The sequence below is a fragment of the Mustela putorius genome, unplaced genomic scaffold (genome assembly GCF_011764305.1).
Source record: "Mustela putorius furo isolate JIRA1106 unplaced genomic scaffold, ASM1176430v1.1 tig00000873_pilon_pilon_pilon, whole genome shotgun sequence".
Classification (NCBI taxonomy): domain Eukaryota; kingdom Metazoa; phylum Chordata; class Mammalia; order Carnivora; family Mustelidae; genus Mustela; species Mustela putorius.
The window spans coordinates 1,503,858-1,524,052 of record NW_025421504.1 but is presented as its reverse complement, the minus strand read 5'-3'; the positions used below and the strand labels follow the sequence as shown (position 1 = coordinate 1,524,052).

The following is a 20,195-nucleotide window of genomic DNA, read 5'->3' as shown; positions in this document are numbered from 1 at the left end:
GAAGAGGGCACCCAATGGCCTCCCGGGTCTTTGGCACCTGCCAAGGAGGAAGGGGAGGGGCTTGTCTTGGGGCTCGAAGGAGTGAGGACAGGGGAACCAAGCCAGTCCTCACAGAGACCGGAGTCTGGCCTCAGCAAGCCCAATCCTTCCCCTCACTGCCCCCAAGAGCAGAAGAAATCCCTCTGGACTGGGGCCAAACACAGCTCAATGCAGTCTAGGCCTGGCCATGCCATGTTCTGGCGCATTATCTGTGGTTGTTTTCAAGCTATGCTTCACTGGAATGCCATGGAAAGCCTGAAAGTAAAACCAGTGGTGGAGATCCACCACTCAAACACCACGGTGAGAAAGCCGGTGCAGCTACGACTAGGAGATGAAGAATCATAGGGCAAGAGGTACTGCCAGACAAAGAAGGCCATTTCATAAAGACGAAGGATCAGTTTAGTGGAAAACACACGGCTCTGAATGTGTACGCACCCGCTAACAGAGCCTCGGAATTCATAAAGCAAAAATGAGCCAGCTAGATGAGAAGGACACGGCGCACCATGGCAGATTTTAGCAATCCTCTTGGGAACCGACAGAGCAAGGAAGAAAGAATCGGTAAGGATACAGGAGACTAGAAACACGATGCATTAACTCCACCCAAGTGATAAAGATCACGTCTGCATCCAACAACTTCCTTCTCTTTAACCCAACAGACAGAGCCCTTACCAAAACTGACTGCACGATGGCCACAGAGCAATCAGATTTGAAATCAGTCAGAGTTGACATGTTTTCTGACCGTAGATAAGTCAAGTTAAACCACAAACCAAAAAGATAAGAAAAGTGGCGCAGTGCAAAACCACCCACCGTTCACAGAAACCACCATGGAAATTAGGAAATTACTCTGAATAACAAAACTACGATAAGCCAAGACCTCACGTTGTTTGGGGGAAAATTCAGTCTTTGCCGCATGGGCTTGGCAGGGAAAGGCCAAGCATGGACAGCCTGAGAACACCTCCTGACGAGTCTTAGAGGAACTCGGAAAGGTCAAGGTCAGCGCCCCCTGGCCTGCCCCCCGCCAGAGGGCGCACCCCCCAGGGCAGCCTGTTGGTCTGTTGGGCCCACAGTTCTGCCCAGCACAGACCCAACAGGAACTTCAAGGATTTGTCTGTGCTTGTCACTTGTTTCCTGAAAGGACAGTGGTCAGAGCAGGTTCCATCAGAGGGCATGAGTTCCGTGGCCTTGGGGAGGGGTCCAGGTGGGGTGACACCAGATCCCCCCCAGCTGTCCCTACAACCCACAGCCATCCAGGGAAGGGACCACACCAGAAACCCAGGGTGTCCGCCCATCCCCTGCCCACAGCAGGCTTTGGGGCGCTCCTCCTGGTGGTGGCGGCCGTCCTGCCCAGGCTGGGAAGTCATGCCTGCCCCCGGTTGGAGCCTCACCTCTGCCCATTTCCACAGGTTTCCTGGCTTCCCTGCCTGCCCCACTCTCTGGACACCACCCCCTCTTCCCAACTGCTGAACACCTTACTTGCAAAATACATAGTTCAGTAATTTCCAGCCACTCCCCCGGAGCAATTCCTAACTGCTTCAGACAAAAATACCTTTTCTGGTGGGCGGAGGAGGCCAGAGCCTCCATAGAAAGGCCCGTCTTCCCCTGTGTGGTCCTGGCCACACCCCTGGGAGCCCAGCCGAGGGCCCTGGACAGCCAGCCCCGCCTCCCCGGGGGGGGGGGGCAGAGCCGGTGCCCGCTGCCCCTCCCCTCAAGGGGCACCCCCTTCCCCTGGGGGCCAGCCACCCGCCCTTCTCCGGACTTAGGAACGCATCCAAAGGCCAGCCCGGAGCTCCGAACAGCGGGCAGACGGGGGGAGCTGCAGGGCCACGGCGGCCCCAGAGGGGGGAAGCAGGCCTGGGAGCTCGGTGGAGACCAGGACCGCCCTCCTCGCCTCCAGCCTCAGAACTGGGCGCCTCAGGCACACAGACTAGACAGCCACGAGACCTTCCCCCCACCCGGTCATGTCACAGGACGAGCCAGCCCCACTAGGAGGGGACACAGACACGGCTCATACAGGCTGCCTGGGGGCCAGACGGGGGCCCACACACGCAGGGAGGGGTCAGGCCAGAGGGACTGGCGTGTATCCCCGCCGCGCCAGCTCCAGCACCAAACACAGAGGAGACGCTCTCGTGCAGGGGAGACAGGACGCCCCGAGACAGGACGACAGTGGCGGGAGAGGCCCCACAGGTGAGAGTCCCGCAAGTTGCCTCAGCCCTCGTGGGTCGGTGGGGCTCGGCCCCCCTGCAGGGCACGCCGAGACGCCCCGCGTGAGCCGGAGGGGCTCCGCAGCAGGCGTGACCAGTGCCGGCAGAGGAGGGGGAAGCGAGTGCTTGAGAGGGAGCCCCCTCGGCACCCCTCCGACTCTCGGGGGGCCTCCATCCTCGTCACGGCAGGGCCTGTCCAGCGCCCACTCCTGGGGGCTCCTGCCTGTCGCACTTCCAGTGGCACGCGGAAGGACAACGAGGGTCTCCTGGAGGGCTTGTCCCGGCCACCCGCGCGGGGGCACAGCCGGGGCAGAGCCCCCGAGCTCCTTCTGGGGGTGCGGCGGGCCAGCCAGGGCGCTGTTCTCTGTGCTGGGGGACTGGGACCCAACCCCAGGCCCCGCAGCAGGGAGGGGGCACGGGGAGTCAGCCCGAGAGCAGGGCTGGGCGGGGGACACCCCACACCTGGCCTCCAGCCCAGGAGAGAGAGACAAGGCCGGGCGACACAAAGTATCAAAACCACCTTTACTGTTCAAAGGCCGTGGCGGCGCTCTAACGTCGGGACGGCCCAGCCCAGGGCGGAGAGACGGAAGGGCGCCGCGGGACCAGGACGGGCTCCACCTGGCACCAGGCACTCTCCGCCCGGCTGCTGTCTCCCCGTCCGGGCTGCGGGTCACTTGGCGCTCGGCAGCGGCCACCCGCGCTGCTCCAGCAGCTCTTCCAGGTGCTCGGCCCGCTTCACTGCCGCCTGCAACGCCGCCCGCGGTTAGGCCTGGGCCGCCCCCTCCGCCCCCACCGCAGGCCGGGCCTGGGGGACCCACCTGGTGCTGCTTCCGGAGGCCAAGCACGGCCTTCTCCTTCTTCGCCAGGGCCGCCTTCACCCTGCAGGGGAGCGCTCAGTGGGCCTTGGGGCAGCTCCCCCCAGACCCCGTGGCTGGCAGGAGGCTGAGGGCAGCAGGGGGGCCAGGAGGGGCCCCCATCCCGGAAGAGCTGGCAGGTGGCTGTGCCCGCCCACCCCATCCCACCCTGCTGACGGCGGGCACCGGGCCGTCTGTGCGTGTTGGTGACTGGTGGTGACCCCCACGGCTGGGCCCGGGGCCACTGCCCACAGGACCGGCCTGGGTGACTTAGAGCCCAGAGGGAGGCTCTTCTGCCGAGATGAGGAAGGACCCCTCCCTCAGCCCCGCCTCTCTGGAAGGACCCCGGGTCCGCGGGGCTGGGGGAGCTGCCCACTGCGGAGTCCCCAGGGTTCCGACTCCTCCCGCACAGGACCCGGGAGCCTCCAGAGACTGCCCGGGGCAGCAGCCACCCCGTCCTGCCGGGACACTGGTGCCACCCGGAGCCCTCAGCGGTGGCTCACAGCCCCAGCTCCCCGCCAGCGGCGAGAGGCAGACCCACAGTCCACTTCCTTTTCTCAGATCCCGGGTCCTCCGGTCGGAGCTGCGGCCCCCCCCCCCACCGCGCTTCCCGGGCGCCCACCGCCGACCTCCCGTGCACGTGCTCCAGCTCCGCCTGCTTCTCCCGCGTGAGCTGCTCCAGCTCCAGCCGCTGGCGGGCCCGCAGCTCAGCCAGCTCGGCCCGGAGCTGCCGGCTCTCCTCTTCGGAGGCTGCCAGGCGGTCGGCGAACTCCTGGCGGAGCGCCTCGGCCAGGCCGCTCCTCTCGCTGACCAGCTGCTCGTTCACCTGGGCCGGCGGGGGGCGGGAGTGAGCGGGCGGGGGTGGGGGGGCGCGAGGGGGTCCCCCCCAGGCCGCCGCCCGCGCCTCCCCCGCGCTCACCGCCGCCAGGTGCGCCAGCTCCGTCTCCTTCTGCCGCACCAGGCCCCGCAGGCGCCCGCTCTCCCCCTCGGCCTCCCCGAGGCGCCCCTTCAGCTCGCTGCACCGCTCCTGCAGCGTCCGCTCTGCCCGCTCCAGCTCCGAGAGCTCCGCCGCGTGCTGGTCCCGGATGCGCTGCACGCTGGGGGCAGGGGTGGGGTCAGGGGGCTCCGGGGCCTCGGGCCTCGGCGCGCGGCGCGGGGAGAAGGCTCACCGGCTCTCCGTCGCCCTCTGGCTCTCCTCCCTGGCGCGCGTCATGTCGGCCTCCAGCCGGTGGATAACCAGCTCGATCTCCTTATCCCGGCCTCTCCGGACCTCTTCCCTCAGCTCCCGCTCCCGGTTCAGCAGCCACGCTTCCTGGGGGTGCACGGGGCTAGCTGGGGCCGGCGCGGGGTGGGCCCCACGGAACCCGGGTGGCAGGCCCCCCGCCCGCCGTGGGCCCCCTCAGGACCCAGGGTGGGGCACAGGAGGAGCACCAGCAGCACCGCCCAGGGGTGCCATCCTCGGGCTGGACACCTCCAGCCTGGGGGCGGGGGTGAGGCCCAAACGGGGCAGGCTCTGGGAAGGCGATTCTGGAAATTCCCCTCAGGTTTCACACCACAGCCTTTGACCCGGCTGCCCAGCATCTGCTCACGTAAACAGTGACCCCCGTGCATGGTTACGAGCTGACACGGAGGCTGCCCGGCCATTGACGGGCCTCTGTCATCTGGCCCACGCACACGGCCTCATGTGCGACCCTAGGCACCTGTCTACTCTGGCCTCTTCCAGAAACGTCTGGCAGTGCAGGTTGGTGCTTCCTGGGGAAGGCACCAGGAATGAGGAGGGCAGCCACGGGGGTGGGGAGGGGGAGGACCGCCCCCTCTGCCATCAGATTGGCCCCTGGCCCCGGTCTCTCCTCAGCCCCCCACTGAGTGCACACGAGAACATGCCCACCAGTCCCCCGAGCAGCCGGGCTGTGGAACCCAGAACCGTGCCCACGGGAGGCCACGGAAGGGGAACCCACAGGTGGCTGCTTCCGCGCCTGCGTGCTGGACAGCGCAGGAGGCTGCTTCCCGCTCCGCACCTCCTTCTTGGCGCAGCTGGCCTCCCACATCTGTCGCTCGGCCTCCAGCTGGTCCTTCAGGGCCTTCATCTCCATCTGGGGGGCGGGCGGCACCACGACAGCAGGCCTCGAACCCCGGGTGCGCGAGCCCAGGCTCCGGCCAGCCCCACCCCGGCCGCCACCCCCGCGCCCCCAGAACCCGCGCGACGCACAGCGCAGGGCAGACGCGCACCTGGTGCCGGCGCTCCTGCTCCTCTCGCCCCTTCTCGAACTCGGCCCTGAGCGCCCTGCCCTCGGCCGCGCTGCTCTCCTCCAGCTGCTGCCGCAACTCCTCCAGCTCCGCCCGCTGCCTGTGGGCCCGCGAGAGGTCAGCGCGCGGGGCGCACGCGTGGGGCGGCGGGCGGCGGGCGGCTCCCCTCCGGGTGGCACCTGGCGGCCTGCTGGCCCAGCCGCTCCTTCTCCTCGGCCACCTCGCCGTACAGCCTCCGCCGCTGCTGCCGCAGAGCCCGCTGCTCCTGCTCCACGTGCTGCTCGAAGCTGTGGGGCCAGAGGCTCGGCTCGGGCTCTGGACTCCGCCCGCCCCGCCCCGCCCCGCCCCGCCCCGCCCCGCCCCGCCCGCAGCTGCGGCCCTCCCGGGGCTCGCAGGGAGCCCCACTGGGGCCGCGCGTCCTGCCCTCGGGGTTTCCTGCCCCGACACCAGCTCGGTGCTGGCAGCGTCCGCGGTCTCCTCCCGCGGGTCCCGGCACACCCCAGCTCTGCTCTGGCCTGGACTCCCTCCTGTCCCCGGTGAGGCCCGCCCGGGGAGGACACCCACCGCTGCTGGGCGCGCTCCCGCTCCTGCCGGCCCAGCGCCTCCTTCTCCCGCTCCAGCTGCTCCCGGAGCTCCTCCACCTGGCGCCCGAAGCGCTGGGCCGCCCGCGCGTCCGCCTGCAGCAGCTCTGCCTCGTGCAGGCTCTTGAGCTTCTTAACCTCCTGCTTGTGCTTGGCGATCAGCTTCTGGATCTCGGGCTCCAGGCCTGGAGGAGGGCACCGCACTGCAGGGGCCTGTTCCTCCGGCCTCTCGCGGCCGCGGGCCCCTCACCTCGCCCGGCTATGCTACCCGGGGCCCTGACCCTTGCCTCTGGTACTGTAGGGGACCCCCAGCTCTCCCCCACTAGGACATTGGGGCTCCAGCCCATCCAGGGGGTCCCCCACCCCAACCACCCCAGAGAAAGCCCCATGGAGTCCCCCTAGGCCCACCTTCCCTCCCACCCCCGGTGGGGCTCCCCCTGGAGGAGGGATCCCCCGGGGGCAGGTGGGCTGGGTGTGGGCGGCCATTAGTGACCACAGCTCGGGAGCTCCGCCAGCCTCAGACCCATTCTCTAAGCCTCCCCGGGGAGCAGCGATAGTCCCAGGTCGCAGGGACCTCAGGGAGCCCCCCATGCTTCCCCCCAGTGCACCCCCGGCCCCGGGAAGGTGGAGGAGTTCAGGGGGCAGAGGGAAGGCATGGCCCATGCTCTCCAACCGCCCTTTGTCCTGGGTCCTGAGCCGGCCCTCTCCCCGCCTCCAAGCCCACTAGAGGTCACCTGAGGGTACCGTGGCTATGACTGAAACCACCACTGTCCTTGCTCAAAGACGCTGCCGTCCCGTGCCTCTGGGCCGTGCGGCTCGTCAGCCTCCGACCAGCTCCGGGGGCGCCGGTGCTCACCTCGGACTGTGATCTCCTTGATTTTTCGGGTTTTCTCGTTGATCCACTTCTCCCGGCGGACTCTCTCGGTGGCGCTCATTAGCTCTTTGAGTTTCTTCATCTCCTGCCAAGCAGGAAACAAGAAGTCCCCAGCAGCTGAGGAAGTGGGGGGGCGCCGAACCCCCCGCCCCCCTCCCCTGCACAAGCCAGGGAGCCTGTTCTGCCCTCCCCAGACGTGGAGGCCTGAGGGGAGAAGTAATTAGTCTTCAGAGACCCCACTGGGGTACCCCTAGGTCCACAACTCTGGTGCCCCCTGCCATGGCAGGGGGGACTTTAAAAACTGTTGTTGCCAGGGCTCCTGGGTGGTGCAGTCGGTTAAGCGCCCGACTCTTGGTTCCGGCTCAGGTCGTGATCTCGGGGTGGCAGGATCTAGACCCGTGTAGGGGGGCATCCCGGCTCAGCAGGGGTCTGTCTGAGGTTCTCCCTTGGCCTCTGCCCCTCCCCCTGCTTGCACATGCATTTTGTCTAATAAACAAATCTTTTAAAAAAAATGCTGGTGCCACTGACTTCCCAGAGTCAGTTTCCGGTCTGGGGACCATCGCCACCCACACCGCAGCAGGTGCAGCTGGGGCGGGGTGGCCTGTGACTGGTGGCCACCAGCAAAGCCAGATGGGGCAGGGGTCTGGTCCTCAGCCGACAAAACCAGGAAAAGCATGTGTGGTCCCCCTGTCCAGGGATCCAGAGCTGGGGCAGCCAGCACTGTGGGGGGGGGGGTGGCAGGCGGGGGCCGCTCTGAGCCCTCCCTCTTCGTATGTGACTCTGGAGGGTGCTGTGAGTCCCTGGGCCCCAGGGTCTGGCACCCAGCAGGGCAGAGGGAAGCAGCTCCAGGGGTGGGAGGGGCCGTGACTGGTGCTGGGGCAGCTCTACTCCGCCACCCCCGGCCCCCCGGCTGTCCCCCCGGATGTGGGGTGCAGGCCTGAGGCTCTTCTGTGTGTGCTCCTGGTCCCGAGGCTGCATGATGGGTCCCGGGGTCTCATTCCTAAGCCCCCGCGACTCTCATGCTCCAAGGCGGCCTCCCTCCCACAGGTGCTGAGAGCTCGCTGGGGCTGGGGGCAGGCTGCGGGGACAGTGGTGGAGGCCGGTCACCCCGGCCACAGGCCACCGGCCCGAGGGACTCACCAGCTCGTGCTGCTCCTGCACCTGGGCCTCCCTGTCCTTGCGCCGCTGGTCCCCCTGCTTCAGCTCTGCCACCACAGCCTCACACCTGTCGGCCAGGGCCTTCTTGTCCTCAATCAGCTGCGACCAAGGGCGGGGGCTAGAGCTGCTGCCCTGGGGGGGGCCCCGCCGCCGTGACCCCCGAGAGCCCGTGGGGGGACTCTGGGGCTGAGGGGGCAGGCGTGCCAGCGGGCAGGGGCTGTGGCTGGGGGACACGGCCGTGGGGTGGGGCGGGTCACGGCCTTGGGGAAGCACCCAGCGATGTCTGGGACCAGCCCGGCAAGTGTTCCCACGGGAAGACGCTGCCCGTTTCCACAGAGGGGAGGGGGCCCAGCGAAGAAGGCTCATGGGCCCGGAACTCTCCGTGAGGCCCAAGCCGGTCTGGAACAACAACCCCACGGGCCCAGCAGGTCCTGGCCCCTCTCCCTGGGTGACCCGTTGCCCAAGCGGAGGCACCTGGTCAATGAAGGACAGGTGCCGCTGGATGGTGGCTTCGTAGTGTTCCCTCTGCTGCCGCAGCTGCCGGCCCAGCTCCTTCTCAGTCTCCTTGACGCGCCGCACAGTCAGGTCCCGCTGCTGCACCTGCGAGGGGCCCGGGGTCGGGGGTGTGCGGCTGGGCAGCACGCACTGGGGGAGGGAACGGGGGCGAGGCCCTCGCAAGGGGCAGGCTGGCGAGCGGGGCCCTAGTGGTCACGGCCCCCCGCATGCGGGCGAGGGTCTGCGGGGTGGGGACGGGGACGGCAGGGGTGGGGACAGGGCGTTACCAGCGCTCTCTGCAGCAGCCGCACCGCCTGCTTCTTCTCCTCCACCTCCAGCTTCAGCCGCATCACAGACGCGCTCGCTGTGCACGTGGGCCCCAGACGCCGCCCCTCCTCCGGCACCAGCCCCTGGGAAGGCCGCGCGCATCAGGCAGGCCCTGGTCACCTGGTGAGGCCCCACCATCCCTCCCCGGGGCCCCTCCGCACCTGGGGGGCTGAGGCCGGCCGGCCCTGCCCCGACGTCTCCATCTCCATCTCGTGCAGGAAGCTCAGGATACTCTGCAGCTTGGCCTCGGACAGCAGAGTCCCGTCCTCGGGAGGACCGGAGCCCGCGCTCAGCTTCCCAAACTTCTCCAGGTTGTCAGCCGTCAGGGAGCTGCCGTCGTCCTCCTACGGGGAAGGGACACAGCGGCAGGCGCTGCTGGGGCAGCCGAGGACCTGGGTAGGGACTCCTGGGAGTCGCTCGGGGAACCCCAGGCAGGGGAGGCGGGGGAGAAGCCAGCGCAGGGACAGCTGCGGAAGGCGGCTGGACCTGGTCTGGAAGGAAGGGCTTCTCTGCCCAGAGGCTTGTGGGGCATCACTGGGGCACCATGGGCAGAGGCAATACCCACTGCCCACCCGGGGATGCCCACCCAGGGATGCCCACCCAGGATTACTCTGAACACCCTAACAAGCCCCTTTGGGCCCTCGTGAGGGTCCCGACCGAAGCAGGCAGGAGCCCCCGTGACCCGTGCGGACCTGGTCGGTCCAGGAGTATTTGTCCTGGTGGTAGGCCCTGGGGCAGGGCAGCGGCTCAGGCTCCTCCTCCAGCAGCCGGAGAGTGTCCAGCAGCTCATCCAGGGTGGCCCTGGACTTGGCCCTGCCCCCAGCAGGACCCACCACCTCCAGATCCTGGCTGGCCACATCCCTGGAGTTGGCATCCTGCAGTGGACACGTACAGGGAGAGCCATGAAGGCCATTAGAGGGCGCCAGAGAGCCGTTGGGGGGGACACTAGGGGGAGATGGGCCGGGGAAGGGGAGGCCTCCTCTGCACAGGCTCGTGCCCACGTAAGCACATGGACCAGACTCGCCCCGACCCACCTCCAGGGAGACAGGAAGAGTGGCCGCGTGGGACGCCCCCGACCTTGCCCCTCGACCCTCCCCAGCTCGGGGCTTCCTGCTCCCTCTGGAGACAGGCGCGCGGGCCCCACCCCGGAGCCTCGGTGACAACCCAGCGGGTTTCCACAGTGACCCATGAGACCCCATCCCTGCATCAGAGCGACAAGACCCACGCTGGGCAGCCTTTCCTGGCACCAGGGACCCCATGGAGGGGCAGGCTTGGGCCACCCAAGCAGGGCTGCGCCCCGAAGCTGAAGCCGGGAGGGTGGACAGGAGGAGCTGTACAGACACCTGAGGCTTGTCTTCTGGAAACTGCCGGGGCTCTGGGGAGGAGTTGGAGGCAGACTGGCAGGGGTCCTCTGGGCCCGCCGTTCGGAAGCCAGACCCTGCACAACACAGCACAGCATTGGCCGCCCCCCACTCAGCTGGGGCAGCAAATCTGGGGAAGCCCTTAAGGAGAGGCCACATGCAGGGGAGATGAAGGGTCAGGGGAACTGGTGCGACCCCAGAACCCTTGGTGCCCCCACGTCCAGCTCCAGATGAAGAGAGGCAGGAGCAAAGAGGCAGGGCCCAAGGGTCTGCTTCACGGCAGAGCGGGGGCTCCGGGGGGCGAATGGCAGCAGCAGAGGCCACAGCCCTCCCAGAGGGACGGGGCAGGGCTGTCTGGGCTGGGCTTGGGGTGCCCAGAGCCAGGCCGGCTGGCAGGCAGGTCCCAGGCCCTGCTGCGCTCACCGGCGTTGTTGGCCTTCTGGGTCTGCTGGGCGTGAGTGGTGCCCCCTGGCCTCGGGAGCGGCTCCTGGGCAGGCCGGGGCTTCTCCGTCTCCCGGGCGTCCTCCAGCGGCCTGGGCTCAGGGTCCCCTGACTTCTGGGCCCGCTTCTGCTGCAGCTCCTGTCGTGGGGGGCCCCTCTGAGCAGCCTCGCCCGACAGAGCCAGGCCCCTGTCCTTCCTGAGCCCTGCCCTGGGACCCAACGTCGAGTGGCTTGGGGAAGGAGGTTCAGGGAAGGCAGCAAGCAGGGGTCCCCAGGGTACAGGGGGTGGGCCCAGCGAGCATTTGCTGGCTTGGCACTGGGCTCTCCACGCTGCTTGGGTCACCTCGGGCACCTGAATGGCCGCTCGCCTGGCCTGGCGTGCCTTCTCCTCCCGGGCCTTCTTCCTGGCTGCCTCCTTCTGCTGGTGCAGGCCCAGGAGCCCCTCTCCGAGCTGCTGCCCCTGCTCCTGCAGAAGTCAAAGTCATAGCTGGTTTGACGGGGAAGGTGGAGCTGCCTGATGCAGCCCCGGGTTTCTACAGGACCCCATGGCCCCCCCGACCGCCACTTCTCTGCCCAGAGAAAACAAGCCTCCCTCCAGGAAGGCAGGGCTCTTCCAGCTGGGGAGGCCGCTCTGCCTTTAGGAGCCAGGGCCCTGCAGCCGGAAGCCCACTCGGACCGCTCGGCCCAGGGTGCTGCTGGCTGGCAGTTGTGTCCTGACACCCAGGCTGTGACTCGGGGCAGGGAGGAAGCTGGGCCGCTGGACGGGGTACAGACCCGCGGGGCGATCCCAGGCTGCAATGGCACTGGCCCCAGAAACCCCTCTGTGCGTGGCGGGGACCCTGGGACGCTGCACCCTTGCCGCCCAGCTCACACTCCACGCTGACCTTCGGCTTGGATGCGAGCAGGTGCTCTGGGCGGGCAGCCTCGGCTCTGCGTCGCCGCACCTGCCGGCGGTACCATCGCTGGATGGTGACGGCGGCTCGGTTCACCTGGTGGATAAACCTGCCGGGGGGTAGGGGCAGCCGGGCTCAGGACCAAGGCCCAGTCCCGTGCACCTGTGGACTCACGGCAGCCAAGCCACAGCCTCTCCAGCCCCGCGCCCCCGAAGGCCTAGGTGGGCGGACAAGCTGACAGCTGCACGTTCCCGAAGACGCTCATCACCGCGGCCAGAAATGAGCCAGAGGCCCGTGGCTTGGCCGTGTGAACACTGCAGGCCTGACGGTGGACGCCATTCACGGACAGAGAGCCGCACACAGGTACAGGCAGGCCATAGGCCTGGCGCCCCGGCCACAGAGCGTTCTTGAGAGGTAGAGCCCTGAGGGGGCAGCTGGGCGTGGCCAAGGTCAGGCCTGGAGAAGCGGGGTGGGGGGTTCTGGGCCAGGCGGACATTCTGTCTGGGCGGCTCTCCCTGCAGACGACACGGGTGCACGCTGCTGCCCAAAGTCTCCACCACGCGACGCGTTACACGTGTGGTTCCTACTGCAAGTCAGGCCAGTAAAGCTCGGCTCTTCGGGCCGTCTGAAGGCACCAATGGAGCAGCCAGGACCTGGTCGGTCGCCGGCCCTGGGACAGGCGCACAGAGGGGCGCAGCACAGGGCTGCGGGCTCCCGGCCTGCTCCCCGGGCCCGCTATGGGGCAGTGACTGCCCGGCGGGCGGGGTTCCGAGCAGCCCACACTCAGGTCACGCAGCTTCCAGACCAGGAGCAACGCCGTGGACCAGGGGTCACCCCGTAAGACGCCGTAAGACCATTAGTGGTGTTTGTTCTGTTTTATCTCCCTTCCCCTTAATCCTTTTTTAATTAAGAGCTTTAGCGAACTGCAAGGGACGTACTACGAGACGTACCCATCAAGTAAACGGTTTGAGGACTTTGCCTAAGCTGACAGGTGGGACCCGGTTTAGAGCATCTCCATCCGCCCACAAAGGCCCCCGCCCCGCCCCGCAGACTTGCCTGTTCTCCACATTTAGAACAGACCTGGGGAGCTCGTCAGCGTCCGAGTTTGAGAACAACCACTCAAGCGAGAACTCCTGTCCCGGGAGCTCCAGGCCCCTCCCGCCCCGTCCCGCTCACCTCTCGGCCTCCTCCTCCGTCACCTCCTTCCTCCTGAGCGGGGTGCCCCCGGCGTTGTTCTGGGCCACACGGTTGCTGCCGGCCAAGTTCTCGTGCGGCTTTGCGGAGCCGCTGCTCTCTCCCTCGCCGGCGGCAGCCTTGAGGATATTGCTAACCGGAAAGGGCAGGAGGGGCTTGGGGACGCCCGCCCAGGCCCCCCACAGCCCCGGCCAGCGGCTCTGCCTGCCAGCAGAGGGGGCGGCCTCGGCTTCACCCCGGGCGCCTTGGGGCTGGAAGGAGGCACCCACCGGACGTGAGGAGGAGGCACAGCCTGCTCCCGGGTTCCAAATGCTGGTCGACCCCCTCCCATGGGCCCATCTGGTGGCACCGGGGTGCACGGGCTCTTCCCATTCAAAAAAGGAGACAGATGTCGAGTCTCAGGACCCCTGAGCCAGACAGTGACCCGAGACACTGCACGGGCACCCCCTCCCCCAAGTGTGCTGTGCAGGGACAAGGCGATGCCGTGAGGGGGGCCGCTGCGGGCTCCTAGCTGGGCCGCATGCCTGCCGGGGTCTGTCTGGATGCGCTCTCCTGGTGCCCCTTGTGGGCACAGCACCGGGCCTCATGGGGACCCGGACCGGGCCGCTCCCGGCGCGCCAGCTCCCACACCCGCCCGAGCAGAGCCAGGCCTTACTTGAGGGAGGGAGCCGTGCGGTTGGAGCTCTTGGGGGGCGGCGCCCGGCCCGAGGGCGAGTAGTGGTTGTGCACCATGCCTGTGACACAGTTGCCCACGGCTCCCTTGTTGCTCCTGTGGGGGGCGGGAGCGGCGTCAGACCCCTGGAGCATGCTCGCCACGCCAGCACCCACGCGACCCTGGGGGCCCCTCCATGGCCACCACAGCGCCAGTGGGGGCTTCTCGGGACCCGGGAGAGCCCCACCCGCAGCGTTCCACGGAGCAGAGCCCGGTGCGGGCCGTGAAAACCCAGGCCCCTGAGGGCAGACACGGCTGCTGGCGGGGAGCTGGCCACAGACCCGCAGTCCGCCCTCCGCCCTCCCAGCCACCGGAAGGGATACACGTGGTACGGACACATGTGGACAAAGGGGACATGGCGGAGACAGGTGCAAACACGTGACCACAGCGTTTTACAGGACGAGAAGCAGAAGGGCCCGTGGCAAGCGACCTGGAGAGGAAGGGTGGAGATGCAGGGGCGCGGGGCTGTGGGAGTGGCCGCTCTGGCCCCAGGACCCCGTGGAGGTACAGGACGTGGGGCCGCCAGGTTCTTCTAAGGCAACGCTGGGCCCCAGATCCCCTCCTGGCCGTCAGCACCCCGGCACCAGGCTGCAGGCTGGCCTGCCCGGGGAAGCAACGTCTGGGTGCCGAGCAGGACGCCTGTGTCCGCTGTCCCACGGGGTGCGCAGCAGTGGTGGGCAGGAACTGAACCCCAAGTCAGGAGACCAGAGAATCCCTCCCTGGACAGACGCAGCAGCCCCGAGAAGAGCCCCAGTTGGGGACAGGTGCGGCCCCCCCGGGACACCAGCCTGGCCCCTGCCCAGTCGCCCTGACGTGAGCCACCGCACAACTCAGAGGGCCTCCCTCGCAAGGCTGGTGGAGTCCATGTTCCAGACACCGAAGGACAGACACACACGCGAAGAGCAGACACACAGGACGGGCTCGGCAGAGGACAGGGCGTGGTCGAGAATCCATACTGGCCACCAGGCTCGCCGGCAAATGTTTAACAGCCTGTTTGCGGGAATAGCTCGTATTTCTGGGGTCTGCAGATTGCAACGTTCCCAGCGCGGCGGACTCGAGACACGCGTGGAGCCGGGCCGAGCGCACAGCCGGCCTCCGCAGCTGGGGCAGGTGACCCGGGCCGTCACAGCCACATCATCACAGACGGGGCGAGAACCGCCGCCCTTGGGGACGGGAGGAGCTTGTGGGCCCCAGGGCCATGCGGCTGGGCCACGCGGGGACAGAGGCAAGAGCGGGCGTGCAGCTCAGGGGTACACGGGCCCCTCGGGTCCCAAAGCTGGAGGCAGAGGAGACAGCGGGGTAGGGCCGGCGGCAGAGTCCATCCAGGAGGCGCACCGGGCAGCGGCGGCAGTCACGCGGAGAAAAGAAAAGGAAGGAGATTGCCAAGGAAATGGCGGGAGAACATGCTGGAAAGCCCTAGAAGCAGCCAGAGCGCGGCTGTGTCCGGAGAGCGGGACTCGGCGGGGAGGGAGGGCAGCAGGTCTGCCAGGTTCCAGCTCTTCCCTTCGCCGTGCCCACGCGCCACTCGGAGATCACGATGAGATTTTCCTCTAAGTTCTCACACCCGAAGCAGGAACTCACCACGCCGACTCTGGGGACCCGTCCCCGAGAGCCCCCCCAGACTGTTCCTTGGGCAAACAGCAGCTGCGTCGAGAAGAAGCTCTTTCTCGCACAGAAGTAAACGCGTCCCCTTGTCCCTGTGCCCACGGCGAGGGGGACCCGTGCCCCCAGCAGCCCGGGGACGCCGAGATGAGCCTGCTTTCCGCTGCGGCTTCTCCCGGTCGCCTGGCCGTCCGGACGACTCCCCGGCCTCTGCAGACCCCTGCACGCTGGCCGTCACTCTGCGCGCACCTGGTTCGGTCTCGCGGTGGGGGGCGGCGCAGCCGACCCGGGACCCCCGGAGCCGGCACGCAGACCGACTAATGGCGCACAGCGAGCCCGGAGGGCCCCGGGAAACACGCTCCACCCTCCTGAGACGTGGAGCTGGGCCTCATATGGCGGCCAGCGGCCCCTTCAGGAATGAAGCCGGGTGTCTCGGGCCGTCTGGAGGCAAGCTGCCCCACGGAGGAGAGGGCGGGTGGGGGCCCGCGGTGGTGTGCGCTCCCCGCCAGGCCAGAAGAACCCCGCCTCGTGTGCAAGACGGCGCGCTGCAGCCTCCTTCCCCGGGCCCTTGGGCGGAGAAAGCCGGCCACGCGTTCCCTCATTCATTGCCTCACTCCAGAGCGGGGAGGTCCTGCCACGGGCAGACACACAGCACACCCCCGCCCCCGGCCCAGGGGCCTCGGGTGGTCAGGGCCACAAGGAGCGCCTGCAGCAGGGCCCACCTGTTGTTGGCAGTGAAGCTGGGGGCCAGGGGCACGGTGCACTCTCTCCTCCGCGGGCCCACCGGCGCATCGACAGTGCTGGGACTCCGGGAGTCCGGCGACACGGCGAAGGCCCTGGGCTGGTCATCCTGCATGACACAGTAGCCACCTCAGACCACGATGTGTTGCACAGGCCACTGACCCCAAGCCCCTGACGAGTGCCCCCACGGCCTCACGCACAGACGGGATGGTCCGGGGGCTGGGAGTCTCTGCGCTCCTCCGCCACCCGTCCCGCAGTGATCTGAGCTGGCTACCACCGACCCCTCCCCGCTGGCCAGGCAGGCGGGGGCCCACCATCACTCTCCGAGGGACACAGACTCGGTCCTTACCAGGACATTCCATGTGGCTCCCTTCTCGCTGGAAGCTTTGCTCACACCAGCCGGTCTCTTTTTCCCACCGGAGCCGCCCTCGAAGAGGGTCAGGAAGTGGGGGTGCTCGGCCGGCCTGCGTTGGGAGAGAGGATGGCACACAGGGACAGTCAGTCCGGGGAGGCCAGCTCTAGGAGCACAAATGGGCAGGTCTTCCAAGGGGACGGGTGGAGCCAGGTCACAGAGAATCCTGTCCCCAAGCCCACAGCTTGGCCTGTCGCGGCTTAGCTATGATCCGACGACCATGCCCAAAGGAAATGCCCCCACTAGAGCTGCAGCCACCTGGACACCCACGTGAGGGGCGCAGCAGGGAGAGGGAGAGAAGCAGGCAGGGGGACGCTGGCCTGGGGGTCTGCATCTCTACTCGCAGATAGGACGGGTCAAGATGCGTCCCGCCTGTACCCGCCCCGCCACCCCATCCGGCAGGGGTGGACCGAGTGCCTGTCCCGTCAGGCCCCGGTGTCTAGCCTGGGCCCAACCGGGTGAGGACGGAAGGGCGACTGACAGAGGCAGGAGCAGGGCAGGCCGGCGGCTACCTGAGGGGCTCGGCCGAGGCCTGGCTGGCTGGCGGCTGGCGGACCTGCGTAGTGCTGCTGGATCTGCGGAGGTTGTTGATGGTTCGGGCCCCTCCGGGCCCCTCCTGCAGAAGGAAGAAGCAAGCAGCCCTGTGGCAAAGGCTTCAGACGCTCACCCGTCCACCCCGTGCCACACCAGGCCTCGGAGAACGGATGTGGGGAGAGGAGAGGGTCTCCTGGTTCTTGTGGACAAGAGCAGCGTGGGGTCCTGGGTGAGGGTCAGGGTGACCTGGCCCAGGTCCTCGACCTCCTGAGGCCTCGTCTTCCTTGAACAATGTGGGGACCCTTCGTCCCTGGCTGGTGAGTGCCCAGGAGGAAGCACGTGGGGCCTGGCCCGGGGGCCTTGGCAATGGCTTCCGGGCCTGGTCGTGACCATCATCGGCTACCCGAGAGCACGGCCGGCTCATTCCCGCCAAGCACCTGCTGCCGGCAAGCCCACCAGGCTTTCTTCAAGGCCGGAAGGAGCTCATCTCCCTCCCCCCAAGTCACCCTGCTCCTTGAGGACGCAGACAAATCCGGTGTTGGCGGAGCAAGATGGACAGAGAGGTCGGCGCCAGCAGGGTTTCCTCTGCCTTGGGCCCGGTCCACCCTCGGCCGACCCTGGCCTTGACCTCTCTCAAGTTAGGTCTCTGGTCTATGAACGGAGTCCCTTTTGAGCCTGGGGCGGCCGCAGACAAGGAAAGCACGACAGACACGGGGTAGGCCTGCAGAAAGGTGGGGCGACCCTTCGGGAGGTGGGGGTGACGGGGCGCCCGCACAAGCCCGGCCCCAGCACTCACCAGCGCCTTCGTCCTTGGCTCACTGCCTGTGACCACAGAGGAGGAGCGGGTGAGGGGCTTGGCAGCCGAGGCGCTGTTGGGACGCCGGGACACAGGCGGAGGGAGGCCCGTCAGGCTCAGGTCCACCCCTTCTGAGCTGCCCTCGGGGCTGCCGGAGGGACCACTGGCGGCCCGGGAGCCTTTCATGGAGGCGGAGCAGGCCCTGAGCAGGCAAGAAACGCCGTGGGATGCCCTCTGAGGAGCCAGGCCTCCTCACACACCCCCTCCCGCCAGGACAGGAGCCTGCCGCAACCCAGCCACCTCCTCGTGGAGAGGGTGGGGGTCCCTCTGTCAGAGCAGGACTCCATGCCGAGTGACGGCTCTCCAGGGGGACCCACCCTGCCCGAGGGTGGCCAGGGGCAGCCCCCCACCCGCCACGGGGCAGGTTCTGCACCCGTCCGAGCCTCCCTCCTCCATCTGTAAGACAAGCAAAGTGCTTCTTCCTGGGGCCGTCCTGAACAGGGCCGCGGTGAGGCTCCAGGAGAGATGGTCTAGCCGGGACGTGGTCTGACGCATGCTGCCCGACCTAAGGGCCACAGCTCTGGCCTGCTGTCCGGCCGTGGGAGCCCTGCATTTCCCCAGAGCGCCCGGAGCGTCCCGGCTGTGGCATCTGCCCCCCCCACCCCACCCCACCCCGTCTCCCTGGCTGTCGCTTCCTCTTCCCAGCCCCTCTGCTCAGAGGACCCCCAGGCTCTGCCCTGGCCTCCCCTCCACCCAGATTCCCAACTGGGGCCCACGTCTGGCCCCCAAGCTTCAAAACAGAGGCTGACAGGTCCTGACCCACTCTGTTCCCTAATTTCTGCCACCAGACGAGCTGTGCATCTGGTGCTCCAGCCCCAAAAGGACCAAAGCAGAACCCTGACGTCCACCTCCGGCCTCCCCTGCCCCAGGCTCATGTTTTGTAACGGACTCAGACCAAGGATCTGGATCTCAAGCGGACATCCTGCCCTTCCCTGCCACACCTGTGCCCTCTCCCCACACCCCCCCCCTCCCTCCACGGTCTCTCCTAGAACCGGGACAAGCACACAGCCCCCCGCTCCTGCCCTCCCCACAGCAGCCAGAGCCCATCTTTGTCTACCAGGTCCCAGATCACACCGCGTCCCTGTCGAAGACCTTCCCAGGGCTCCCTGGCACAGAAAATAAAGTCTAGACAGCCAGCACCCTCAGATCTGACCCTGCTCTCTCTGTGACCCCTCACTGCCCCCCCCCACTGCCCTGCGCTCTGCTTCAGCCAAACCAGCCATCCTGCTGCCCCTCAGACGGGGCCGGGCTGTCTCCATGGCCAGCCCGTGCACCTGCGGGCCCCTCTGCCTGCGGCCACTTTCCCTGGGATGTCACCAGGCTCCCCCTTCGGTCACAGAGCCAGCGGTCCCCATCACTTGGCTCCCTCCTCCTGCTTTAGTTCCCTTCAGCTGGCCACACAGGTCAGTCTGTGTTGTCTGACTCCTCATAGGAACATCAGCGCCACCAGGACAAGGACCCCGTAGCCCCAGCCCCTGGCACGTGGCCGGCACACAAGCAACAGGAGTGGAGCCCGTGAAGCGGGAGACGGAATGACCGCGGAGGAGAGCACAGCCCCGCCGGCCATGGAGGACGCTGGTGGGCCAGCAGCCACACACCCCTCCCACGGCGGGTCCCCGCGGCCGCCCCCTCCACACGCCCGGAGTCGGGGGCCCCTGGCCAGGGCCAGGGCCGCTGTTCTCTAGAGTGGCGCACAGATCTGTCCCCGCCGTTCACCCCGCAGGCGTCCCCACTCCGGCGTCTGCGGTCGCGCGGGTGATGGTCACGCCCTCCGCTCCCCAGGGCCCTGGCCACACCCCGCCGGCCCCGGGCTGGCCCGCCGCGGGCTGCTGGGCTGACACGCGGGCAGCGGCGGCGCGCGGGCTCTGGGAAGGTAAACACAGCCTCTCCCTGGAAACCTGCGGGCCAGACCTCGCCTTGCACCCGAGCCCCTGCCCCGTCCTCAGCAGCGGCGGAGCAGGGCCCCCGCGGAGCAGCTCCCGGTCCCCCAAGGTCTCGGCTCAAGGGGGCCGGTGGGACCCGAGCCCGCCCACTGGACTCCGCTCCCCCGCGCAGCCCCGCCCGCCCCTGCTTCACCCGCGCGGGCCCCGCACACGCGCATCCGCGCCAGCCCCCCTCACCTGCGCGGGGCCCCTCACCTGCGCGAGCCGGGCCTGGGGCGCGGGGCCTGCGGGGCCGGCCGGCGGGCGGATGTGCGAGGCCCTCCCGGGTGGGACGCCCGAGGCGCCGGCTTTGGGCGGGCGACCTCGCGCCCCGGCCCTGGCGCAGGCTCCGAGGCCCAGGTGACAATGAAGCGGCGGGGCCGCAGGGCGAGCGGCGGCCGCTAGCAACCAGCCTCCAGCCTGGCGCCTCCTCCCCCGTCCGTCACGGGGGCCCGCCTTTCCCGCCCGCGCCGCCTCCGGATTGGCCGTCCGGGTGCCCGCTCCGGCCGTCCGAAGAGCTCATTGGGCGCCTGGCTGTCCTTCGGGCGTCCGGGGGTGGGAGGAGCCGGGAGGAGCGGAGCCCCCCCCCGCCCGCCCGGGGCAGCGGGCCGTCGATTGGACCAGCCGGAGAGGGCGGGGCCTCGGCTAGTCGGGGGCGGGATGGGCGGGGCCTCAGGGAGGCGGGGGGCGGGCGCGGCGTGGGCGGCGTGGCGCTCCCGGCACGGTTACGCGGTACCCGGCCGTCCGCGCC

At 68.3% G+C, this 20,195-nt stretch overlaps 1 protein-coding gene across 5 annotated transcripts; it reads right to left on the bottom strand.

The window, feature by feature from the left end:
- Window positions 1-2,748: 2,748 nt before the first annotated feature.
- CEP131 (centrosomal protein 131) lies at window positions 2,749-19,873 on the bottom strand. Of its 5 annotated transcripts, none has more exons than XM_045085711.1 (26): window positions 19,643-19,873; window positions 17,463-17,664; window positions 16,645-16,748; window positions 16,070-16,184; window positions 15,702-15,829; window positions 13,321-13,434; window positions 12,648-12,797; window positions 11,463-11,580; window positions 10,931-11,044; window positions 10,561-10,717; window positions 10,120-10,214; window positions 9,469-9,651; window positions 8,938-9,120; window positions 8,737-8,859; window positions 8,429-8,554; window positions 7,937-8,086; window positions 6,779-6,881; window positions 5,906-6,107; window positions 5,521-5,628; window positions 5,324-5,441; window positions 5,053-5,187; window positions 4,264-4,406; window positions 4,014-4,191; window positions 3,724-3,920; window positions 3,059-3,119; window positions 2,749-2,985 (listed from the first exon to the last, which is right to left on the bottom strand). In XM_045085711.1, the coding sequence occupies exons 2-26, from the start codon at window positions 17,646-17,648 to the stop codon at window positions 2,911-2,913; spliced, it is 3,366 nt and encodes a 1,121-aa protein (XP_044941646.1). In that variant the 5' UTR covers window positions 17,649-17,664; window positions 19,643-19,873; the 3' UTR covers window positions 2,749-2,910. The 5 variants fall into 5 exon arrangements, with proteins under 5 accessions (XP_044941646.1, XP_044941645.1, XP_044941647.1 ...); XM_045085710.1 differs by having other exon boundaries at window positions 19,661-19,873; XM_045085712.1 differs by having other exon boundaries at window positions 7,937-8,053; window positions 19,661-19,872.
- Window positions 19,874-20,195: the final 322 nt, after the last annotated feature.

What these genes read in the sequence shown, in the direction of transcription:
- CEP131 (XM_045085711.1), bottom strand. Translation starts at nt 17,648, where the DNA reads ATGAAAGGCTCCCGGGCCGCCAGTGGTCCCTCCGGCAGCCCCGAGGGC. An exon ending in AGCTTCACTGCCAACAACAG is followed by an intron (nt 13,435 to 15,701) that starts GTGGGCCCTGCT and finishes CGCCCCCCACAG; the next exon opens with GAGCAACAAGGGAGCCGTGG. An exon ending in CTGGGCCAGCAGGCCGCCAG is followed by an intron (nt 5,442 to 5,520) that starts GTGCCACCCGGA and finishes GCGGGCCCACAG; the next exon opens with GCAGCGGGCGGAGCTGGAGG.